Source organism: Neolamprologus brichardi, chromosome 13 (genome assembly GCF_056152115.1).
Source record: "Neolamprologus brichardi isolate AB-2024 chromosome 13, ASM5615211v1, whole genome shotgun sequence".
NCBI lineage: Eukaryota > Metazoa > Chordata > Actinopteri > Cichliformes > Cichlidae > Neolamprologus > Neolamprologus brichardi.
Genome location: NC_142116.1, coordinates 13,297,591 through 13,324,083, shown reverse-complemented (window position 1 = coordinate 13,324,083; position 26,493 = coordinate 13,297,591). Strand labels below are relative to the sequence as shown.

Genomic DNA, 26,493 nt, shown 5'->3' with positions numbered 1-26,493 from the left:
TCACATGAAATATATTTGGGCCAAATGAGCCAAATTTCCAACTAAATGTTAATCATTACATAACATACATAATCATTTGCCTAATTAGAAAAGATATAAAATTCCTTAAAATATAAATTGATTGAAGCTTGCTGGAGAAGACATGTTGGCTATGCCTGTTTACATGGAATAAAATCTAATGAGCAAATTAAGCTTATGGGTGGAGAAATGTATAGTCTTCATATCCTTTATTATTATTACTATTATTATTTGTTTGGCTCTATAATTGACAAGTACATTTGCTACAAACCTCCGCTCACCCTTCTTCCATTTGTCATTATAACCTATGAATTGATTTTAAAAATGTAAACGGTACATACTTTTCAGTTTAATATTTAATTCTCTTCTTCTACGTCTTCTACAAATTTTTGAATATCTTCCAACCAGAGACTAATTTTCATGCATAGATAAAGAACTTCAACTTTGGTTCAATAATTCAAAAATGCCTAATAATGTTTTTACTGTCCATCCATTTTTTTTTACTGCTATCATGGGGCAGAAACAGCCCGTGTAAGCCCAGATGGCGATAGGTGGGGAACATCCCAGACAAGCTGGCAGTCCATCACAGGGTTAACACAGAGAGAAACACACCTACACCCAATTAAGAATCATCAGTTAGTCTTTGGACTGTGGGAGGATAATGCATCACCCAGGGGAAACCCATATAGCTTAACTCCACAGGTTGGCAGCACACGGGGGCAACAGATGCATCCTCTCTTTTTGATGGTTGTGTTTAATCTAGGCAGATACATATATTCAAATTTAGGTCATTCACTTTGTCATTTCCAAAATGATGTTCCCTCTCTGCATAAATCACCTTTAAAAGCAGAATTTTTGCTCCACACTAGTCGGCTTTTATTTTGTAGACTGCATTTATTTATTTGTTTTATCTGCAGCGTTTCCATTAAAATTTATTTTCCATAGACAACATGCTCATAGAACTACTTAGTCCATAACATAAGCAAGGGCATGAGTCATATGCTTTGGTTTGCTCTGAGAACGATTAGCTTTTAGGTTTCCCTAAGTTTTGTGCAGATAAATAAAAGCAGCAGCTTATACATCTGATCTGTGCTGTGATTTTCTGTGCTGATAATCCATCTGAAGAAACTTTTCAAAATGCCATTTTTAGAACTTACACTCACATACAACTTCAGCAGCAAATAACTCCTTTGTATAATAAAGAGAAGTGATGCAAATGTGACCTGGATAACGCAAAACAAGTAGAAGCTGTCCTCAATCAGCCAAAATTCCCTAGTAGCAACACTGACGCTGCCTGCCTATACTGTCACAGGAGACTATTAGGATAAAAATGTTCAAGAAAAGCAGCTGTCTGAAGTCACACCTGCAGAGCTGTTTTCTTTCTGACTAAATGCTGCTGTCTGAGGTTTCCTCTCTGGGCGTTTTAACCTTTTAAGCCATCTAGAACCCAAGAAGAGCATCTAGCTCCGGGCTCACACCTGCGCTCCAACAGAGAGTCAGGAAAACAACACCAGCAGGGGCCCATAATCAAAACACACATGAAAACAACCACAAACTCCAGGCGTCCATTAACACAATGTACGTCAAAATTCAGATGGCTTCATTCAACTGAAAGAAGTCACGCTGTCAAATTTTGGATACAGACGTCAGGGTAAAACTGCACACAGCGCCCATCGCAGCAAGTGTGATTTCAAACAGGTAGGTGGGGACTTCCCAGCCGGCCTCACCATTTCACCATCACATTTCTTGCTGCACTCTGGCAACAGTGTTACCATGGCTGCCATGGAAACAGAGAAGATTTTCCCCCACACAGTCCCACAGGAATTTTATCTGCCAAAGCCATTCTTTCCATCTTCTTCTCAGTGTCCCCATTTCTTCCTTTTCTTTCATTTATCCAATGAAATGCTTTATCCCAGCACAGTGTGGCCTGCATACATTGCCATGAGATGATAGCGCCTTAACTTTTACAGAAAAAATAATTTGCTTGACGTTATTATGAACATGTCAGTCTTCTCCCCCCTTCATTTCATTATTAATTGCCAGTCACAATTATTTGTGTTACGTTTTTCTGCCTGTCTAATTGTTTTCCACCTGCCTGCATAAATTATACCGGTCATTTACCATTTCTTTTTACATTTCACGTTTTTATTTTGATTTATATGCCTTTGTCAATGGATGCACCTTTAATTAGTACTCTGAAGCCCAGAACACCGGAAAAACAGCAGCACAATAGATGGCATTTCTGCGTTCCTTGTTAAGAACGTGCTCACTTACTTTCCTGATTCAAAGGACCCTTGTTATCCATCCTTCTCTTTCCAGCCATGCCTAATGATGGTGCTCAGGCTCAACACCATCCCCATTTGTTGTTCCTCTTAAGAGGTGTAGCAATTCTTCACATTATAGATTGAATGCATATAAACATGCTTCTATTGCTCTCTGAGGTCACCTCTGTATTCAGTGCAGCGTGTAGCATCTTCAGCAAATGTGTGTCTCTCCTCACTTTCCAATTTCAAATACTAAAGTGTGAAATAACTTGGCAGTGGACCAGGTCCATATTTTACCCCATATTTCAGTGCACTATAGGGTACATAACCTCAAAGCGACACTCTGCCTCAGAAGACAATGTGGAGCAACATAGTTTAACAAACTTTACATCACAATCTATTTAAAAAAAAACCAAGAGCCTCTTCAAAACAAGATAACAGGTCATATTTAACTAATTCAACAGTATCCTCATATTCTGTCAAATACATTATATTGCTAAAAGTATTCAGTCGTCTTTTGAACTTGAGTGACACTGCGTTCTTAAGTCATAGGGTTTAATAAGATGTTGGCCGACCCTTTGTAGTTATAACAGCTTCAACTCTTCTGCAAAGGCTTTCCAGGGGGTTTAGGAGTATGTCTATGGGGTTTTTCAGTGTTCTTCTACAAGTGCATTTGTGAGGTCAAACACTGATGTTGGATGAGAAGGCCTGGCTTGCAGTTTCCACTCTAACTCATCCCAAAGTTGTCTTCTTAGGTTGAGGCCAGGACTGTGCAGGCCAGTCAATTTTTCCCACACCAAATTCGTTCATCCATGTCTTTATGAACATTGCTTTGTGCAGCGGTGCAGAGTCATGCTGGAACAGGAAGGGGCCATCCCCAAACTGTTCCCACAAAGTTAGGACCATGAAATTGTCCAAAATGTCTTGGTATCCTGAAGCACTAAGAGTTCCTTTCACTGCAACTAAGGGCCCGAGCCCAAGTCCTAAAGAACAACCCTCCACTATAACCCTACCTCCACCAAACTTTACACTTGTCACAGTGTCGACTTGTCCATCAGGTTGCCATCACGTCTGCTCCAGAGTCCAGTGACGGCATGCTTTACATCACTGCATTCAGCGCTCTGCATTGCACTTGATGATGTAAGGCTTGGATACAGCTGCTCAGCCATGGAAACCTATTCCATAAAGCTCTATACGAACTGTTCTTGAGCAAATCTGAAGGCCACATGAAGTTTGGAGGTCTGTAGCGATTGACTCTGCAGAAAGTCGGTGACCTCTGCACATTATGCGTCTCAGCATCGCCTAACCTTGCTGAGGTGTAGTGTATATATTGTGTGTGCTTATATTAAACATAACCAAAGCCCAAAATACTGAGGTCAGCTTATATATGCTCAATCCCTGTGAGCCAAAAGCTGAATTTTTATACTAAACACTTTAAACACTCTCTTCCAAATATTTTTTTCTACTCTATGAGCAATGCAACCCATCCCACATGCTGTTCAAACCTTCAATTTCAGAAAGTTGCCTCAAAGGGAAATGTGTCCTTAAAGGGGGAGAAGCTAAAACAGCTTGTTTCAGACAGTGGATAAATGGAGGGGTTGCACCAAGGCCCAGCATAAGAGAAAGGATTATTTCAAACTTTTATCATGAAAAGTTGTTGAAGCAGAGGCCACGGATAAAAGTGTGAAGCTGGAAGTGATTAAAGCTTCATGTTTAGTTTCCTAATGCGTGCCACCACATAAACATGCAGAGGATGCCTGTCCTCCTGCGATACATCCACAAACCCCATTAACATCTTCATCATTCCCTCCTGCCTGGCAGCTTCATCTTCAACTTCCTTTAACAAATATATCCACTATCCCTCCTTCAACATCCAAACCATCTCAATCTTGTGTCTTTTTCATTCTGGCTCCAAACTCCTCAACCTGAGTGGTCCCTCTGATGCCACACTCATGTGTAATTTTGTCCATCCCAATGAAAATCAAAGAAACTTCAGCTCTGCCTCCTGTCTTTTTGTTATTGCCAACCTCCCCAAACCACACATCATAGGCAGGTCTCACCACCATCTTCCTTTTCACTCACGCTGTGACCCTTCTGTCACAAATCGCCCCCGACACTCATCTCCACCCTGCCTGCACTCTCTTCTTCACCTCTCTTGCACACTGTTGCTTTGGATGTTTTGACCCAGGTATTTAAACTCATCCACGTTCACTTCCTCTGCTTCTTGCATCTTCTGAGCTTTATTGCAACTAATCTAATATCATATTTGGAAATTATATTTAAACCATAATGATAATTTCAAATCATGGCTACATAAGACAAACATTTTAAGAGAAAAAAACCCCCAAACACTTAGCCCTCTCAGTTAACTGTTTCTTTATCTCACACAACAGAATCATAACCTCACTGGTTACTAGATACAAGCAACTACTAAAAATAGGCAGCCTCAAGATAGCAAAGACTATAACAGCTAGCTGTGTCTAAACATCTGCACAGATGAATGAGGTTATAGTTTGTCCTGCATCGAAACCTGTCTAGCTCACTACGGAGAACAGAGTAGCACTTACATCTGCCTTATAAACATTTGGGAAAGGGAACAAGAGAGAAGCTATGTGCTACTACTTCTAAAAACTAATGACTATGCTTGTAATATATCCCCAGAAAGACAAAGCTATTCACTTAGATGCCAAATATGGCTAATGCTGTTAACATTCGTAAGAATTATTGAAAAGCCAACTATAACACTTGGTCCAACATAATCTCTATATTAGCATGCAAACATTCTTGCAGAATTGACTGATCACAGCTGTGCCAGTGTTTTAGAATTAAACAGGACTTATAGAAAAATTACCATATGTGAAAGTACTCTCACTCTTGCTCTCAAAATGCACACCAGTAACGATTTCTGTTGCACGGGTGCTTTTAAATCCTGCCTCCAGTTGATTTTAATTACAACGAAAACTCCACTGAATGAAGACGAAATGAAGACGAAATGAAAACAAGTGATGCCACGCTTAATATTCCATGCCATGTGGAGGGCTGTTTTGTGAGAAATGTTTAAATGCAGCAAAAGCATTGTTGGCATTTCTCTGTGGTGCACAAATGAAGAAATGGTGTGGAAATACGAGACGAAAAACGCAGGAAACAATTACAGAAGAAGTCAAAATACTCACACACTGTAAGCTATCTCATTCTGCCAAAAACAAGAATCACTCACTTTGGAGTGGGTGATTCCTGAGACTGTGCAGGCACAGTCTAATAAACACACGCACTCACATGCAGACTGATTAGAAGGACAACTGTTTGCTCACCCAAGGCGGAAGGAAGGGCTGTTAGACAGCTAAGCTATCACTCTTTCACAAGATTCTCAGAAGTCTCTAGAAAAATGCTCCCTAATATGTTATATGTAATTCCATTATCATGTGCTGTTTTTAGCACTACACATAAAACGGGTACCCATAAATTGCTAATTATTAATCCCCTGCTGCCTGTCTTGTTTCATCTGTATTGTGTGCAGACAGTTTGACCTCTAACACAGCACCTGTCAAAATGCAGACTAGAATTTGAACACCACTGAGTACACTGTTATGCAACTCTGTGCTTTTTAATGTGTTTAAAGTGGCTTTCAGAAGGTCTGCACACAGAGATGAACCCCACAGAGTATAATTCATCCACTTGTTGCTGAAAAATAAAACGATCAAGGACATGTAAACAGGCTTAAACACCTAGCAGTAAGATAACTGGAGTTCTACATTCAGAAGTTATTGGTGAGAAAAAAAATCAAAGACCCACAAACCCAACACACAGACATGTGAAAACTGAGCCTTTAATCTTAAAGGACAAATTCAGTTTTGGCTGTCATTCATGAGGAATGAAAATCTTTTATCATTTTATGACTTGTGCTTTTATTTTTTCATATCCACATTAGCCGGGAAGAGGGAAAAATCAGCTAATGAAGATTAAGTGAAAAGAAATGTCACTTTGAGATGAATATCTAAAGCCTGGCATATAATCTACACATATGCATGTAATACATTTATACATTAGAAAGGCAGAGTGCATCAGTGGTTCTTAATCCTTTTAGTCTATTGCCACAGCTGCTTCAGATGAGCCTTTCAGTATAAGTCTTCATTATGTGTTCTTTTGAAATGATAATGAGCAGTCTTATTTTAAAGTGGCTGGATTTTCTTGTAATGGTGTTTGTAAAATATAGATGAGCAAAGGAATAACGTTGGAATACTTAAAGTATGAATAAATTAAACCAGAATAAAATACTCAGGTTTTAAGTTTAAAGGTACTCTGCCTGGTGGGCGGGAGGGACAATTATATTTCTATAGGGTTGATACCCCCCTGTGCCCCCCTTTTGGATCTGCCCCTGCGTGGGCACATTTTAACAGCACTTAATATAGTATTTAAATAACTATAGCCAACATCAGTACATTAAATGTCAGTCACGCCTACATAAGCACATAATAACTAAGGTCTCTTCCTCTTCAAAGACACTTTAGCTAAGTGCTTGCTCATAAGGGATTGTCTTATCGTTGGGGTTTTCGCTCTAATATTGCAGCTCTTTAACTTACAATATAAAACTCCTTGCTGTTTAATTCAATTGAAACGACAGGATTGAGTCACCAAAAGACAGCAATTTTACCTACAGGGGTTTGTCAGACAGAAAGAAAAAAACATAACAACACATCCGTTTCATGTGTCATCCCTGAAGGTAGTGATGTCTCAGCCTGGTCACCTCTATAAAAAATGTCAGGCTACAACTCTGCCCGGAGTTACTGATGTCCATGCTCTGTTTCAAATTAGAGCTTAAACTACAAACACTTGAAGCGGTAGCAGTTGAGTATTTCAAAAGTGTATCCTCTTTCTTATGGATGTCTATTTTTAACTTTTTGCACGCCTATTTTAATATGTAGTTCACCATGTAGATGTATCGGGCCAAAGCTCTGACACTTTATCATGGCTGCTAGTTAGTGATGTGCGACACCACTGATTTCCTTTCCGATCCGATACCAAGTAAAATTCAGAGTGGTATTGACGATACTGATCCGATACCGATACTCTGTACAAAAACTTAATGTTTCATTGTATTTCATAATACAATATATAATTGTATTATGTAATCGTAATAATATAGCTTCATAATGATTACAGGACATCAGACTGCTTGTTCATATTGCTTAATAATGTAGAATTATCATGTAGAAATAAAAAAAACCCAGACGTTTTGCACTATTTGAGCATGTTGCCTGCCTGCAGCACTAAAGGACTCCGTGAAATTCATGTCTCCCCTAGCAGCACCTGTCCCTCTCCTCCTCTTCAGTTTGCCTCAACAGAAGCTCGTCATATTCTGTGACATGATTTACTCTGAGGTGTTTGACGAGGTTAGTGGTATTGCCACAACACCTCACTGTCTTGCCACATGTATCGCAAACCACGTCTCGGCCGTTTGTGGAGGTAAAATTTGTCCACACATGACTCCGTTCACGCTCAGCCATTGTTGTGAGTGCGCACGCCAGGGGCTGCGACACATTTATACATTTATATTTCGCATATGACTGTGAAAGGCGTAAGAGGAAGTAGTTCCTTCCAATTTAGACGATCCAAATTATATAGTTTCTTTCCACGGTGTTCCTGTTAATGAGAAACTACAAATTTACCCCAACGTACTAAAATATCGATATTTTAATATGAGAATCGATTCTAGAACATAAATTGCTGGTATCGGAAGAATCAATATTTCAATATCGATCCGCACACCACTACTGCTAGTTACTCTGCTATTGTGGATATATATATACAGTGACATTACTCTGTTTATATCTAAATTTTCTAAGCATTAGTTTAAACATTAAAGCACTGTCTGTGAAAGTATCCACTGGGGTATAGTTACCCGCTAGTTAGTCTATGCCAAGGTGTTGGAAAAGACAGTTCGTCCGTTAGTCAAACCTCGGATACAGGAGGAACAATGCAGATTTTGTCCTGGTCGTGAAATACTGGACCAGCTCTTTACCCTCTCAAGGATACTTGAGGGTGCATGGGAGATGGCCCAACAGTCCACATGTGTTTTGTGGACTTGGAGAAGGCATTTGACCGTATCCCTCGGAGTGTCCTGAAGGAGGTGCTCCGGGAGTATGGGGTGTTTGGCCCATTGCTACGGGCCATTCGATCCTTATACAACAGTTGCAAGAGCTTGGTCCGCATAGCCGAAAGTAGAGCAGGGCGATATGACCAAAAACATTTATCACGATATACATTTGAAAATTTGCGGTAACAATATAACTGACGATATAACTGACGATATAACTGACGATATAACTGACATTAGACAAAATACTTTACAACTCCACAACTTTATTAGTGCAAAAAAAAAAAAAAAATCAACGTATTTTCACTTAAACAAGCAGCTGTTTTTTATGTGCATTAAAGTTATATAAAGATTTAACAGTGCAAATGCAAATTCCTTGCTGACAGTTTAACCAAAAGGCATTTCCAGTGGAAATTGGCCGACATATCCTCAGCATAACCATGTATAATATCCACAAAACTTAAAAAGAGGTTATACACACACACAATACCGTAATACTATGCTGAAGCACAGTACGTATACTCCGCGAGGCGCCTGCCTACGATAGCTGTAATGTTCCGACAATCCATCAAGCGGTGCGGGTTCATAGCTTAGCAAAGTCGTACTAAAACATTTGACAGATTTTCGAGTGCCGTGTACCACATTAAATTGTTTCAAGGTCAGTAAACACAACCAGAATTCATACATAAGGCACACGGGTTTATAAGGGGCACTGTCGATTTTCAGAAAAATCGAAGGATTGATTTTAAGTGTGCCGTATTTTCCAAACAACACGGTAATAACGATGGCCCGCTAGCATGCGCTACCAAAAATAGTGCTTTGTTGTGTATCTGAGAGACGAAAGCTAAACCAGTTCCACACCACTGAAGTTGCAGCATTTTTACAAACCAATTCTGGTTCATCTGTTTCATTCAACGATCCGCTTTCGCCCTTCTCATTCTCTGTTGCTGGCACGCTTTTTCCGCCATGTGCGTATGAAAACAAAGGCACTGTGCATGCGTAGGGATGGGTATCGAAAACCGGTTCTTGTTGAGAACCGGTTCCCAGTGTTTCAATCCCTTGGAATTGTTTGCCATTTTTGCAAACGATTCCCTTATCGATTCCAGTCGCCCCGAATGACGTCACCACGTTGCGGAGCGTCATTTACCTGGCAGGAAACACGACGCCTAAGCGGCTCAAACGCTCAAAAGTTTGGTTTTGCTTTATGAGAACGGATGACAACAGGGCAACTTGCAATACTTGCAAAGTAGATATTTCATTTAAGGGAGGAAACACTACAAATATACAAAAGCATTTGCTCACAAAACACACGATGACCTTAAATGAATGTCGTGTTTTTAATTCCGCTCCGGACTCGTGAATCTCAACCCAGCAGCAGCGGTAACGTTTGCACGTCCTCTCCCGTTAATGCAGGTAAATAATCAACTAACAGTGCAGATTATGTTAGCGCGATCTGCCTTATTACAAAACCTGCCATTACTGTGCATTTAGATGACCATGATGAGAGAGACAGACAGAGTCTGGCTCAGATGCTGGCAGTTCTCACTGCAGTCTACCGTTAGCGTCTCCTTTCAGGCTAGGATAGACGAATGTCACCGAGCAGTGACTAAGTTTGTGGTCAAAGGTTTTCACCCATTTGCCACAGCAGATGCCCTTGATTTTCGGTAAGGGAATGTGTTTAATTGTAGGCAGGGACATTACTGGATATTCTTGTGTAATTGCTACAGAATAATTGATGTTATACTTTGTTATTGCTACAGAAAAATATTTATTTTATTATTTTACATTTACAATTTTTTTTTCCTGGGGACCCTGTGACACCCCATTGAAGAGCCATAGGCTGTGGATCTCTTAAGAGCTCACTGTTGGGTTTGTAAGGCCATGTTACTCCTAAATTTCTATCTTGTTCAAAGAGAAGATATAAAACAAAGTTCTAAGCTATTTGACCTTAGTGTTCTCCTTTTTTAAAAAGAATCGATAAGAGAATCGATAAAGAATCGAATCGTTAAACAGAATCGAAAATGGAATCGGAATCGTGAAAATCTTATCAATACCCATCCCTATGCATGCGCGTTTTACCGATACCGATTTACACGATATTTCATTTTCTTATCGTTGCCCGACATTATACCGGTATTACCGTGAACGGTATGATATGGCCCAGCCCTAGGTGAAAGCAATAGTTGGACTTGTTCCTAGTGGGTGATGGGCTTTGCCAGGAGTGCCCTTTGTCACCGATTCTGTTCATAATTTTTATGTACAGAATTTCTAGGCACAGCCAAGTGACAGAAGGCTTTCACTTCAGTGGTCTCAGAATCTCATCTCTCCTTTTCATGGATGATGTGTTTCTGTTGGCTTCATCAGGTGATGGCCTCCAGCTCTCACTGGAATGGCTCGCAGCCGAGGGTGAAGTGGTGGAAATGAGAATCAGCACCTCCAAATGTGAGGCCATGGTCCTCAGCCAAAAAAGGGTGGTGTGCCCACTCCGGGTCGGGGACAAGTTTTTGCCCCAAGTGGGGGAGTCCAAGTCTCGGGGTCTAGTTCATGAGTGACGGAAGAAGGAAGCGAGAGATCGACAGACGGATTGGTGCTGCCTCCTGGTTGAGGTGTTCCGGGCATGTCCCACCGGGAGGAGGCCCCGGGGACGACCCAGGACACGCTGAAGAAATTATATCTCTCGGCTGGCCTGGGAACACCTTGGTGTTCCCCCAGGACAAGCTGGAGGAGGTGGCTGGGGAGAGGGACGTCTGGGCTTCTCTGTTTAGGCTGCTGCCCCCACGTCCCGGGCCCGGATAAGTGTATGAAGATGGATTGATGGAATTTATTTAGTTGTATCTTTAAATTATTATTTCTCAAACATTAAGAAGAAGCAAAAAGGAAGGTAGAGCCAATGTAAAAATGGCACTGCCATGTTTGAGATGGATGAAATTATATTTGCATGAGGTATTTTAGAAAGACATATACTATGGCGGCAAATACGCACCACTGTACGTATCGTTCCTTGCACACATGCATTGTTCTGCACCCTTTAAATGATTTATGCACCCTGATACTTCTCAAAATTAGTTATTATATAACTGTTATTTGAAAAGAATGATATTATCCAGTGTTATGCAAAAGCATTCATGTGTGTTATAACTGTAAGTGGAGAGCACAGCTGAGTCTTTGAGATGACGTCTGATATGGCCTTTTCCACCAGTGTCATTAAGATGGAGCATACAGATAATCAGTCACACTGATTATGTTAGTAGTGACTGCCAGTGACCTCACTCTTTCAGATGACTGGTCTGAATCAATTTCAAGATTCCCAATAGTCTTTTAGAGCCTGAATATAGAGCACTTTTTTTCTATTGAAAATCAACAACACAACAAATAAACTTTAACTAAGCTATTCCTGAAATCATGCTAAACAGAATGTAAAAACTCCTGTGAAAATCTGAAGCTTTTTTTTGGTTTCATATCATCGTAAATTGAATTTTTGGGATTGCAAACAGCAAAACATTCAATGTCACCTTGAACTCTGCAATTGGTTGAGAAAGATTGAGACATATTAATCAATACTAAGCATAGCTTTTAGTTGCAGTCTTATTATCAAAATATTTTGACATTGTTTTCAGACATCCAGTTTTGAATATCACAGATTAATTGCGCATTTTCATTTATCTGAGAATCATAACAATTTTCCTCCTGAGTTTGCCTCCTCTTCTTTTCAGTGCTGTACTGTTGAGCTCTGCAAATTGCTCTCAATTGTTTTATGCCAAACCATGGTGAATGGTGTCCTGTTATGCTGTCTTCAAGAAACACTTACATTGTTATGCTATAAACATTTTTTTTCCAATTCCTCTCTCCTGTCTGCAGACAAAAGATGAGATTTTGTCTCGCCTCCTTGAAGTGGTTCCCTCATTTTACTGTCACTGCTGCCCTGCGTTCATCACCTCTCTATTCTCTCACTCCTAACCATTTCTTCCTCTATTTCTTTGTCAGCCAGCCTTGGCCCAGCTGCTGTTATATTTTTTTTTTTTTTTTAAAATGTGATATAGATTTGATTGCAAGAGGACTATTTCATAAAAAATTTCTCAGGCAACATTTTTTCTCTCAGGCTGCATGTGAAATCCCACCTCATTTGTCCTGACTGGCAAAGCCAAACCCCAAATGTGGCCATAGCTCCACATGTAAGTGTCTGTATCCTGAAAGTACACATAACATATTGATTTTAGCAGTTCATTGAGGCACTACACAGCCTGGGAGTAAGTGCTACTTGAAATGCTCAGTTTACAGGATCCATTTTTTATTTTGTATTTTTTTGCAGGGGTGGGTGAGAGTGCCACTGAGTGATCAGAAATGAAATCACCTAAAGATGCAGGAGGACTGATGGAAATGTCCTGATTGGTCCTTCCGGGAATATGTAATCATGATCATACAGCAATAAAAACAAAATAAACAATGCTATTACTTGGACACGCTTACAATATTGTCCAGATTTAGCAATAGATCCATATAATTATCCATAACTGCACAAATGGCTGCCAATTAACGTCACTTCCCCTCATATTTTTATTTTTTTTTTTCTTTAAATAAAAGCCAATGAATAAAACCTGCCCCATTGATTTTACTGAGTATTACTGATTTGTTCCTATGAGTGTGTGTAAATAGGCTTAAGAAAAAAGCCCAAAAGGTATTTTGAAGTTTTATTCTCAATTCCGAATTGAAATTCAAGTGAAATTTAAACACGTGTCAGTTTTATTGGAAACTCATGCAAAACTAAATGCAGCCAAATTCCTGAATAAAACATGTGCAATAATTTATTATGTCAGCTATCTTAAGCAATCCTTGGGTTTATCTTGACAAGTCTGACTGTGATAAAGAACTGTCATAATTGCACACATTTTCTGTAAACGAATTATTGCACCTAATGGCTCTTAATTGTTTCTGAAATTCTTAATAGGTGCCAGACTCTGAGAATCTCTTCATTATCACAGTTGGCAATGGTGTCATTATTTTGTGAGTTAGCAGTAACAGTAAAAGGAAAGCGGTGTAGACAGTTCGTGGATGAGCTCCCATGAGTCAACATTAACAGGTTCCTCAGATAAATTCTGTTAAGAAGTAATTAATCATGCATATGACTTAGGAGACCAAGCAACGTAAACTGAAATTACTTCAAGGATTTGTCCTCCTACTGGGTTCCATGCAATGATGAAATTAAATCTGCTGATTGGAAGCGGGATCTCCATGCGCACTAGCAGGTGCATGATTTCCAGTCGAGTCTGTCGGCTCTAATAGCCAGTGTGGCAGCTGAATTCCTCAGTACATTCATGCGTAGCGACATATGTTAAAACAAAGACAGCAACTCTCAGAGACAGTACCAATGACCCTGTTAGACTGTAAACACACTTCTGTCTATGTAGACAATTACATCATTTGTTCCATGTGTGAGTTTTTATTGAGCAGCACTGACGTACATCTCTTAAGATCGTGGCAGGAAGTCCAGGCCGGTGGGCAAGAGAATATATACAAAAGGAAAAAAAGCAGACACTCTGTCGCCAGCAGGAAGGGGAATATTTTAACCCGTAAGAGATGGCTCATCTTGCTATGGGCACTTGTTCCCATAGCAACAGGAGCTGGGAGTTTCATCAGGTTGGCTGGTTAGAAATAGGGGATCACGGGATATAAGAGGGGTCAGCACAGGGCGTGCAACCTAGTAGCCACCATCGTCAACCTTCTTTCCTTCACACTTGAACTCTCAAGTACAAGCCTGAGTAAACCCTTGTATTCATTCATTCATTCATAAATAAATGCACAGGGAAACATCAGCAAGCCTGCAATTACTACAATTACTGCATTTTCAAGGTAAATAAAATGATTTACCATATCTGAGCAATAATACACTATATTCCTTTTTGCTAGATAAAGCAACTATACACTATACACTTACATTTATTTATTTAAATTTAAACCGTCTTTATGTGGACGTTAACTTTAACTACCAGGCACATAAACTGTACATACAGTTAGGTTCATTTGGAAAATTGTAATTTTGCTTCCACCATTATGGCTTTTAAATCAAACCTTCAGGATCTGATTGAAGTGAAGACCTTCAGCTTTAATTCAAGGGGTTTAATAAAGTTGTCGTGTTAACTGCTTAAGAATTACAGACATTTTTATGCATAGTCCCGTATTTTCAGAGGCTCAAAGGTAATTGCAAAATTGACTGACAAGCAGTTTCATGGCTAAGTGAGGCCTGTACCCTTATTACTCCATGACAAATTAAGCTCTTTATCAGCCTGTTTCCTTTGCCTTGAGAAACTCTTGGGTTGCTTTTAGAATGTGCCTTGGGTCATTAACCATATCTGCTGTGAAGCAAAGTCTGATCAGTTTTGCAGCTATATCTGAAAAGAGAGTATAGCCCTGTACACTTCAAAATTACCCTGCTACTTCAGTCATATCATCAATAAATGCTAGTCATCAGCTTCCACTGGCAGCCATACATACTTATGCCATAACATGGTCTTCGCCAGTTTTGACAGAAAACATGATATGCTTTAAATCAGGAGTTGTTTCTCTCTCTCTCCTTTTTTCTTCCCATCAGCCTGATACAAGTTAAAAATGGTTTCATCTATCCAACGTTTTTCCAGAACTATGCAGGTTCTTTAAGATGTTTTCTGGAAAAGTCTTCTTCTAAACCTTGTGTATTTCCATCCATGCGCATGTTTTAGGTATAGTCTTTGACACTAAAAGACCTACATGCTCCAGAATATTCTTCACTTGGCTCAATGTTTTGAGTGAATTTCCTTAACCATAGAAAGAATTCTGTGATCCTCCACTTTAATTGTCTTCTGGGTATTCTAGACTTTAGTGTAGCTGTGCTGCCAGGTGCATTTATTCTTTTTAAGATTATATTGATTTGGCCACTCCTAACATTTTACTCTCTCACTGTGATAGGCTTATCTGAGCAGCTGGATTGAGTAGTGGTAAGACAAATGATAAAGCTTATTTGTTGTTTGTTATAATGGGGTTTTCAGTCTCCTTCACTTGGATTGACATCTTATTGGACCTCATATCATATAAATTAAGAATTCCAGGGGACAGATATGAAATACAAGTTCAACACTTGGAATAAACTCCCGATCTTTTATCTTCTTGATTTGTCTTGTAATAATGAGGGAACAGGTCTCACCAGGCCATTAAACTGCTTGCCAGTCAATTTAGTTTTAGGCCTCTGAAATTGGAGGACTGTGCATAGGAACAGCTAAATGTAAATGGCTGTTTTTTAGACCAGACGTCATGAGTAAGAAGTGAGGAAGTGACTCAGAAACTGAGAACACTGCATGCTCATGTAGTAGCACCTTGTCAAAGTTAAGAAAACATGCCTGACAGCATACACTACTTTATTGCCTGTTTTAGTCTAGGCTTTAAACTGTTTCTGAGAAACTCATTAGGAAACTGTTTACTGAGGTCATAGACTAAGTGAGCAGATGGGTTGTTTTCTCAAATGTACTTTTTCACTTCAGCTCTGCACATTGTTGGGAGAATCAAGTTTGGGCACTATCCAAAGTTGCCCTTTTCACGTGTAGCACAAAAAAGGAGATTGGTTTTATTAAACATGGACTGAATGTGCTGTGATTCACTGGATAGTTATCTGAGCTATTCTCCCATCATCAAAGGGACTTTGTACTATGGAGCACGCACATTAAAGACTTTTTAACGTTTGAGTCAACTGTGTCGGACATTTGCATTTGCATTTACATTCACTCACGCTGGGAAATACCTAGAAAAGTTCAGGGCTGTAGAATTTGTTTTGTACCAAGAAGATACACCCCTTGCTGGCCATGAGAAAGAATCAAGGTTTAAGGCATTCCTGGAATGGGTTCATTTTTCAGCCTCGGAGGCTACGTCCATCATTCAAATACAACTTATAACAAGATCTCAAATCAAATTTTAATAATCTATAATAATCTGTTTCCTACCCTACTTAAACACACAATTCATCCTGACACACTTTTATAACACACTAATTCTCAAATGTGATTAAACCATCTATCCTGTCTTCTCTCAGACACCAGTCTTTACTCTTTTAAACTGAAATTTCAATCACCACTCTGATAGACCACCTACTCACCCCCTGTGCATCCTTCATAGCTGGAGCTTTGACACATGAAAGAGCAGGCTCGGTAAACCCTGACATTTCACTTCACCTGCTTCACAAGAAACTTCACTGGAGTATTGTGAAAAAAAACCCACTGCTGATATTTCACTGTAAACAAGGCACAATGCTGTTGCTGTGTTCCAAACATTCATTCATATCGTGACAGTGTGATACCTGTCTATATTTCAACAGAGGAATGACAGCTGGAAGCAGAAAGACCCCTTATCCTCTAGGACAAGCAAACAGATTTCAGTGGATGTGTGTAGATATTTGTGTATTTGTGTGAGAACACGGGATATTATCTGTCACCTGGGCAACAGGTGTACACTGAACACAGACATGTTCAAGCACTTTGGCTGTTTTTACGGGTGTCTGTGGAGACTCACTCTTGACAGTAGCAGTCCTGGTGCAGTTGTACAGAATAGCCAGCTCTCCAAACACCTTTCCTGGCCCCATGGTGCAGAGCTTCAGGCTCTCCTTCGTCACCTCCACCTTCCCATCTGAAACATGCACAGAAATGGAAATAAACCATTAGTAACAATGCTATTCAAATTTGACACTTATTTTCTTGCCTGACTACCCAAATCTGTAAGTCCAATACATATTAAATATGTGCTGCAAATAGCGATTCAGTGATGAAATGGAGAGGCTGATAGATGTCTAAGGGTTTTTATCACATTTTTTAGGGGCAACCAGCCTGAATGCTCACTCGGCTAGAAAAAAATATGATTATTTTGCAGTGCATGCATCTCAAACTACTCCTGGACTCATGCCAGAGCCTGTGGATGAACAAAAACAAAAAACTCTACAAACCTGTCAGCTTATGTTACCACCACAAACAAAATCACAAAGAATCCTGTATGTAAGGATTGGTATGATCATTGTCCAAATCTGACCTTTCATCTAGTAGGATTAATGGTTAATTAAACAATGGTTGCATGGTTGGCTACAAAGCTTTCTGTTTTTCTATTAAATTTTAGGTGTATACTGTATCTCATCCTGTAGTTTTGCTTAGTACTGTGTTCTGTGAACAAGTGTTCTGCCAGAGCAAAGGAAATTAATCAACAAACATGATGTTACTGCTAATCACACTATTGTCTCATTCTCCAGCATGTTAAAGATTGACCATGAACATAACTGAGATTGTATCAGGTTCATTTCAAATGCAGAGGTTTGGTTAAACTGTTGCAATAAAAATTGATTTCAGTTTCCTGAATTTCTTTTGATCTGTTTACACTAAAGTTTGCTAAATGTAACTCTGCTTCCTACTATTTGCATTGATTTGTTTTAGTAATAATGAGAAAAATGCTTGCTGGCTGCAAAAACAGTTTTAAAAATTGGATTTGGTAGTTTTTTGTGAACACATATACTTTTGTACATGAGTGGCACAGGCTTCATGGAAAGACCCACAAAGTCACTTCACTATCACAGTTCACAGGACAAAAAGACCAAAACACAAGCACTCAAAAACAGGCGAGATAATTGGGGTTAATTGTAGTACAAAAGAGTTCAAAGAGTACAAAGATTGTAAGGCAAAATAACAGAGAAATTGCAGGTTCGCACAAGAATGACAGAGTCAAAGTTGGGCTATTTAATACACACATGAGGCAATCAAAGGAAGTGGAATCACCAGGGTAACAAGACACTGCTGAAAAAATCAAGAACAAGACAGGAGGAGAAAAACTAAATACTAGACACAAGAGAGTGGTAAAATAACACAGGAAGTAACATAAAAGGGAAACTTTCTATACCTAACACTTACACAAAGTGTAGGTGACAAGATACAAGGAGGCTAGATTAACTCTGAGTAAAAAGAAACATATAAATAACAACAAAACTCAGGATACAAAAGTAACAAGGCTAAGCATAGAGGCATATTATGTATACAAAAGAAAAGACATCCCTAAAAACCAGGAATTCCAAACATTAACTCATAGAGTATAACCAAAATATAAAATGGTAATAATAAAACAAAATTAAGAGGCAAGAAAACACCCCACAAAACATTGGGTCCAAAACCCAGGAACACTACATTTCCAATGCCCAAGACATTTTTCATGGTGTATAAACACCACTATTTAAGTGTCAGCACTCTGATCTACACCATTACTCCATGACCCACCCCTTCACTCAGTAGCTCCTTAGTTGTTTAAGAGACCAGTTCGAGTGACAACAGTGAGCTTCAGATTTTTCTAGACACTTAATTTAAAAAAGTATTGTTGGGGAAGGGAAAAGTGCAAAACCGTATGTCCACATTTGAAGAAAGTCTGAAAATATGAAAAAAACTATATATATGAATCCACAAAGAACACTCATAAACTTGTAGCTAACTGGAACATTCATCTGCACATGGAAAAAAGAGAAGCAGGGGAGTATATATGCACAGAGCAATGACTGAATTGTCATGCATTTTAAAATAAAACAGGAAGTAACTTACACAAAATGCCAAATCCTGTATATTACATGCATGTTTTAAACTAACATTAAAATTAAAATAGATAGCACCTTATTGCGTTAACTGTATCAAATAAAGATTTCTAGACAACAGGAGACATAACTACCAGCTTCAGATAAGTGAACACATTTTTCTTTCGCACTGTAAGAGCCTCTGTGCCTCTGTGACTGGAGGGGTTTGCTCCTGCTTCTGTGTTTAGACAAGCCTCATCAAGGATGTATGTTTTCCTGAAAAAACTCAGCATTCCAGCAGGACCATAACTCTGATTCACAGAGCAAAAGCCCAGAGAAAACATCTAAAGTCTGCTCTAGGCAACTGATGAAATACAGCATGACGATGAGAGCAAGCATAAAGAAAACCATTTGACACGTTATCTTGTTAGCGGGCCATGACCGCATTTGACAAAAGGCCTCAAAAAAAAAAAAACCTCTCATTATTCCAGGGCTTATTCTTTTTTTTCATTTTGTACTTATTTCTGTCTTATTGGTACTATAGCACACATTTTCACTATGGATAACAATACATTATCGATTAACACCCAGCATGAAACTACATGGAGAGAAAATCTTTAGCTCTTAAAATGTGTCACCGTCTTAATGCCTGCTCCCCTGCTATTTCCAGTGTCCCTGTTTAACAGCCTTGTTTTTTTCAGTCAGAGCTTGCGGTAGCACCCTCGTTTTCCATTCAAAAGAAGAAACAGCTCGAGATGGGGGGAAAAAAATGACATCTTGCTTTTAAAGCCACATTTATATTTTTTAACAGTGCAATGCTTCATTATCAGCAGCTTAAGAATTCATAAGAGGATTCTTAGACTGACTGAAAAACAAATGTGCAGAGTTTCTTTTTCAGAGTGAATTCATGATCTACTTCCTGTACTCCTCATTTTCCTAAATGTATAAACTGTGAATTTCACAGAGAGTAGCAGGCACAAAGTTTGATATTAAGCCGACTGCCTGATCAAAAAATTGCTTGGATTTGCTTAAAAATGTTTTGTACAAATGGTGTCAAAGTAATGTTGCTCACTGCCAGACTTTTGAAATCTGATTCTCATCACACATCTATTCATTTCCTTAGCGACCTATCTAAATTCAGGGTCACGGAGCGGCTGGCGCCTATTCCAGCTGATACGGGGCAAGAGGTGAGATACAGAAACACACAATCAACCTAGCATGCATGTGTTTGGACTGGAGCACCAAGAGAGAGAATGAAAAAAAAGGTGTTTTGTCCCCAGAATCTCCTTTTTGTGAGATTGTTGTGATGTGACAATGATAGTGATAACTGTGCTCCCCAGTTAGCACACGTGAAAGAAACGACTGCTTCTAAAGTACTGTGCAAAACTCTAGAGCCACCGCTCGTTTCTTTATATTTTACTAGGAAAACAGGAAATAGCTGTAGCGATTTACTCAAACACTGGCAAAATCTGAGTTTGTGCGATTCTAACAAGCTTGAAAGAAAAGTATTTGGTATCACAACCTTTATTCTTCAACCAGTCTGAATTCCATTGGGCAAGTGTTTTTCACAGGCAAGTGAAATTTCTTACAAAGTCTTCAGGAATAGTACTCAAGGCTTCTTAAAGGACATTCAGAGCTCTTCTTTCGATGTTGGCTGCCATTTATTCTGTTCCCAATATAAAGATGATCCCATACTTCTTCAATAATACTGAGGCCTGGGCTTTGGGAAAGCCAATCCATGACTGATAGTGTTGTGTTGTGTGTAAATGAAGCCATTTCCAGATACTATTGCATGGCAGATCCAAATTCTGATGGTACTTTTCTGCACAACTCGATAATTTTTGACAAAATGCAGCCCAGAGCTGACATACAGCATTGCATTTTACAGATGCTGTACACACTCACTGTTGTACCTTTCTTCTGAAAATGTTCAAATTTGGATTTGTCACTCCATCAGACCTGCTGCCACTGATTTCAGTCCAGTTCTTATGTAACTGGGCAAACCTCATCCTGTTCTTTCTGTTTCCTTAAAAACATCTTTCTGACAGCCAGCCTCGATTTCTTAAGGACATGAAATACAGCTACTTTTAATTTGTTGTAGAGTTTTAGGTCTGTAGTGTTTAGGTCTCCCATTGCTTCTTTTGTCCTCCACTTGTCCAATTTCCTTACATTTGTTGAGGACATACTGCACACCATGCCAAGTTTTTGTCTAATATCTCAAAAAATGGTACAAAAATAGTTTATGTCAGTCATACTGTGCTATATTTGGCATTTTTTTAATTAACCTAAAGAACTGGAAAGAAAATGCATAAAGATACATTTTTTTTCTGTTATGCATCATCACAGCAATAGTTTACCCTCAATTTAAGTGCCTTTCTAATGTCTGAATGAGTCATAGGTCGGTGTTAAGTGGCTTGAAAAACATAAAACATTCCTCTGAAAATGGTCACTTATAGGGACTGGGCTAAAAATGAGTGCAAAAGCAGCCAATGGCCGAAGAAAAACTTTGAAAGACTTTTTTAAAAAAAAAAGCTTGGAGAATTGCACTAGTTTTAAGAAAGTCAGGCTTCTTGGAAGCAAAACTCAAGAAATGAAGGATAGGCTTTACATAGTGGTTCATATTTCTTTCTTTGCATGTCTCCTATTGCTGCTTCTTCCTAAAAATCATATGTTTATTGCTTTTGTACATGTAAAGATGATGAGATGATCCCTTCCTGTGCAACTGAGGATTCATCCCAAGAATTTAGAAACTCGCAGTAAACATTTATTAACTTAATTTGACTGAAAAAGTGTTTGTAGTGTCAATCTAGCCCTACAAAGTCTATAAAGAACACAAATAATGTGCTTGTTTCTGTATAAGAGTTACGTCTGGAATAAAGTCACTGAGGATCAACTGAGCTTAACAAAACTGTGCCAGACTAATCAGTGAACTGTGCTGAGATAACGATGACTTGTCACCTCACAAAACTCCTAAGCCCTTATTATACCTGGGTGTCACAGATAAGAAAATGGAAGAGGAATACTTTAGAAGAAAACTGCTAATAGTTTCACAGCAGCTGCCATGTCTTTCGAATCTGAGAAATGTAAAGGAAGACCAAAGGCAACACTGTGTTTGTTACCTCTATCTTATCATATGTAGAAACAGCTTATCTTGGTCTCTGAGCGAAGGAGAGATCTGTCTGTTATTAACCGCACACACCTTTTAAAGTATCTATTGAGCCTTGCCACACCACAATACCTGAAGCAAAATCTGCTGATTTTTGATCCATCAGCAGTAGAGGGGGCTAATGGAGTTCAGTGGGAAGACACTCTGTGCTGGAGTGCAAACAAAGAAAGTGTCTGCAGACGTGTATAGAGAGAAAATGATGTAATAGGTGCACCTGTACAGATAACTAGTGCTCTGAATAAAAGGATGTAAGACACAGGACTTTATTAAGTGCAAATATGGGCAGTCTGTGTGCACGTCTTTCATTGAGGAGTGCATGTAAGGACAAAGACAAGCATACGTCAGGTAGCAAAACCTCCACTAAGGATAAATCTAATAATTTCCTGTGAAGAACCATGTAATTCATTCCTGAGAAGGATGAGCAGTGAAACACAGCGTTTATTTTGGACAGCTCAATAAGTGCAGGCTGTGAGGGACTACGAAATTAAGTATTTCAATTATTCATTTATTGGAAATACACAAATGATTTATTCTAAGAAACCTTTCGTTCCAAGGGGCCCCTTGCTTCCCAGTGTGCACAGACAAGCACATTGTCCAGCTAACTTCCTGCATTTGTGCGTAGTAAAAACGTGTCTTATCACACTGCTCTTTCACAGCAGCTCCAAATACACTTGAAATTCACCTCTCTCATGCAAGTGCTACTCAAAGCTCATTCAAATAACATCACATGCAAGTACACTCTCCCACCAGACTGGCAATATCATATCAATGTGGAGTATGTTGACATTCATTGATCCAGTGTGCTGTGTAGAAAGGCAATCAAATATGGCATGAGTGAGTTAACTATCATTAGGTTTCCCCCGACTGTTGTCTGTGCTTTCTTATCTGCATCTCCATTTATTTGTGTTTATGTTGTGTCTCTCTCTCTGTTACAGTAACTTCCTGTTTGAGTTTGTTAATCAGTTTCTCTGTGTGTGTGTTTTTATTTATATCTTCTTTTTCCTTGTTAGACATCAGCAAATCTGCTTTTCAGCCTCCTCCCATGCATGTCTCTTCGTGTCCCTTTGCACATCGCAGAAGGTTTTTTTATCATTAATTTTGCTGTTTTTACATCTGTTGGACATTTGCTTGACTTTTCTTACTTGAACTATGCGACTGAAACCATTCAGCTGAAGACTCTGAGTCGGCTGTTTACATGGGAGCTGATTTAATACGGTCTGGCATTTACGCGTGCTAACGAAATTAATCGGAGCAGCACAGCGCGTAAAAGTGGCAAATATGTGCTTTGCCCGTCTTCTTCAACAGATCTCTGTTTGGCACAAGTTTAATCAGCTTCCTGCAAATTCAGGGTGCAATTTTTCTTTTGATCGGTTTACGAAAACTCTGCTTTCCAAACCCTAAACTAGTTCAGCTTGGACATGTTTATTCAGTCTGGGGTGTTTATGTGCATATTTTTCTTTTTTCTTCTGGCAAATCTGGACATTTTTTATTTCAGCCCTTTTTTTCTTACCTTCTTGTCTCAGATTAGCATTTGGATTATCATTTTAAACTTGCTTTGAGCACAACAATCGATTTATCGCAGCATGTCTTCTTCCCTTAAGGCTCTGTAGCTGTGGTAATGGTTGTTCATTTGAATGCACACAGCAGTGTGCTCCACATAGCAGGGCACGAGGACAGACCTAGGAGCACACTTCCCTCTGGCTCAAGATCAGATGGGATTCTGGCTGCTTTTCAAATTAAAAAGGTGCCCCATCTTTTAGACTGACTTTATCTCACTCTGGTGACGAAGACCTCACAGATAAAAAAAGAAAAAAAAACACAGCATGAATGTGCTCCTACGAATCCTCTAACAGGAGTGATTTAAATTGTCCCCTGTGGTCTGCAAAAATATCTGACTAAATTATAGACCATTTATATTAGGAAATCTGTCTTTTGGCGAAAGATAAATGCATTTCTGCAATAAGCTGACTTGCCTGTGCACCTGTAGAAAACACATCGCACACACTTCTCTATTACAGCATTTACTCGAGGACACTGAAGAAAATGAACATGTGATTGTTTTCACATGGAGTTTTTCACACCGCGGACAAAAATAACGTTGAGTTTCAGGGGTCAGGCGCAGGATACCGCTTGACTTTTTTTTTTTTCAAGCCACACAGAGCGGACATTAAGAAACAGGATGTGAGGGAGTTCAAATCCCAGCGAAAACAGCATACAACCACCATCCTGTCATGATGGGCCTTGTTCTTCCGGCTTTGCTTATGGGTCAAATTACACAGTGCTTGCCTGTCCATTAGAGCAATGGAGGAGCCCTAAGACTAGTTTCAGGTGGTACAACACTCAAGTTGTCACTTCGGTCTTCAGCTGGGCATGTGCCTGACGGTTTTAATGGTCTGGTAAAGAAACAGCTGTGGGAGAAACAAGACTAAAGCGAAAAGCTCTCTTTTTTTGGTCAAGCTTGGGATGTATTCAACAGAGAATGAAAGAGGTTTAGAAAATTCCAGGTTTTTAAAAGACATCACCATCTGCTTTTTATTTGGAAAAAGTTCATAAATTGCAGTTCACTGAAACGGCCTGAAATGGTAGCCTTTAGTAGTGTGTCAGCTCTGAGTTATTTATTTTCATCTTGGTTTTTTTATTTATTTATTTTACTTTAAGCCCGTATCCTGAAATCTAAAAAAAAAACCCACCAAATGCCTTCTTGTGAAAAATAAGACAAAAAAATTAATCGGAAAATAGAGAAATGCAAGAAATGGACTTCATTACGAAAGCTCTGTTCCAAGAGAAAAAGCTACAAGTTAAAGTTATTGTGTTTGCTTTAAAAGCTAATTAATAGCAGGCCTAATTAAAAGTAAATTCCTCCTGATTACCAAGCTGAATAATGCAGTCAGGTTCAGTCATTTTTGACTTGCTGTTCTGCAGCAGTCGTGTCAAGTCATGCATTATTTTTCTCCCCCAGTAAAAAAATAAAATAGAATGAAATATGGATGTAAGCCAAGAGCGAAAACAAACAAAGTGAGGCGAAGAGAAAAAGAAGGGCAAGAGCTGTGTTATTAATTTGAGAGGAAGGCTCAGGAAGAAAAAAAAACTAGTTTTACGCTCAAAAGAAATAACAAGCGTAAGCTTTGTTTCGGAAAATCGCTGCGTGTATAACTGCCGCTGAAAGAATACAAGCAACGGGATGATACAGAGCGAGTGCCAAAAACAACAATGCAGAGGGTAGAAAGAAAGATGCTGTTTTTGTAAATGTTAAGATGTTTTTCAAAAAATGAGTGGTTAACGGTGCCTTCCACCTGGTGATGTTGTACTGCTGTATTCTGATTAATGAGCAAGCTGCAACCACAGGTTCCACAATGTTGGAAAATGTTTGGATGCTACTTTGTCAGGTACATCCACCTGTCAGCCTTGTTGCATACCAGAACAGCCTCATGCCAAACGCATTTCCCGATGGCAGCAGCCTCACCCGGCAGGACAATGTGACTAGAGAAACACGATAAAAGGCTCCAGCTGTTCATCCATCAAATTCATCAGATCCCAATCCAGCCGATAATCTGCAGAATGGACCAGCTCAAGCCTGATTCAGCCCACAGCCCATCGAACCCAAAATAACCGGTGCCATCACCTCGTTGCCAGACACCACAGGACATACTCAGATATCCTGCATCAGTGCCAGCTGTTTTGGCAGCAGGAGGTAGGCAGGTGGGTTTAACACTGTGGCTTATCTGTAGATACACAGTATACAAGAGGTCTGCGCACACCCCTGTACAATATATCCTAAAAATGAAATTCCAGTACTGTTTATCAGTTAAAACAGCTTAGACATATTAAACACATGATTCACAGTAGAAAATCAGCACTCCAAAGGTATTTTTTTTATTATTCACCACCGTGCATGATCAGCTTTTTCTTTTCTGATGACAGACTCATACCTCCTCGGCACAGAGGACACCACAGGCTTCTGGAGGGATGTTCTGCCATTTTTTTCAGCTGCTTTCCTTTGGATGGGGTTTGTTACTCTACTATTTCATTTTAAAATACCAAAGAGTGCTCTAATAGATTCAGCCAGCCGGCACACTTGCCAGGTCCTATTTTTCACTTTTTTTTCTCCTTGTTTGATTTTGGCAGTCTTGTGTTTTTGGATCGCTATCAGGCTCCAATATTAGTCTCCTGCCAGGCTTCTGGAGACTGCGACTCAGTTTGTTTGCCAGTATTTTGGAACATCCACAAGCATTCATGCTGCCCTCTATCAATTTCATCTCCCCAGCACCTTTCCCTCTCATGCAGCCCCGTATCATCACACACAAGCCTCCCTGCTTCACTTTAAAGATGATGCATTTACTGTGGTAGTCTCAGCCAGGTTTATGCGAAACATGTTTGACCTATGTGAAAGCAATGATCCACT

At 39.4% G+C, this 26,493-nt stretch overlaps 1 protein-coding gene across 2 annotated transcripts in view; it reads right to left on the bottom strand.

Moving 5' to 3' along the window:
• LOC102794295 (cGMP-dependent protein kinase 1) overlaps nt 1-26,493 on the bottom strand; it is a 99,313-nt gene that overhangs the window by 45,673 nt on the left and 27,147 nt on the right. For both annotated transcript variants that reach the window (XM_006783766.3, XM_006783765.3), the window contains exon 3: nt 16,906-17,019. In XM_006783766.3, coding sequence (XP_006783829.1) covers nt 16,906-17,019 — 114 coding nt within the window. The remainder of the gene's footprint in view (nt 1-16,905; nt 17,020-26,493) is intronic.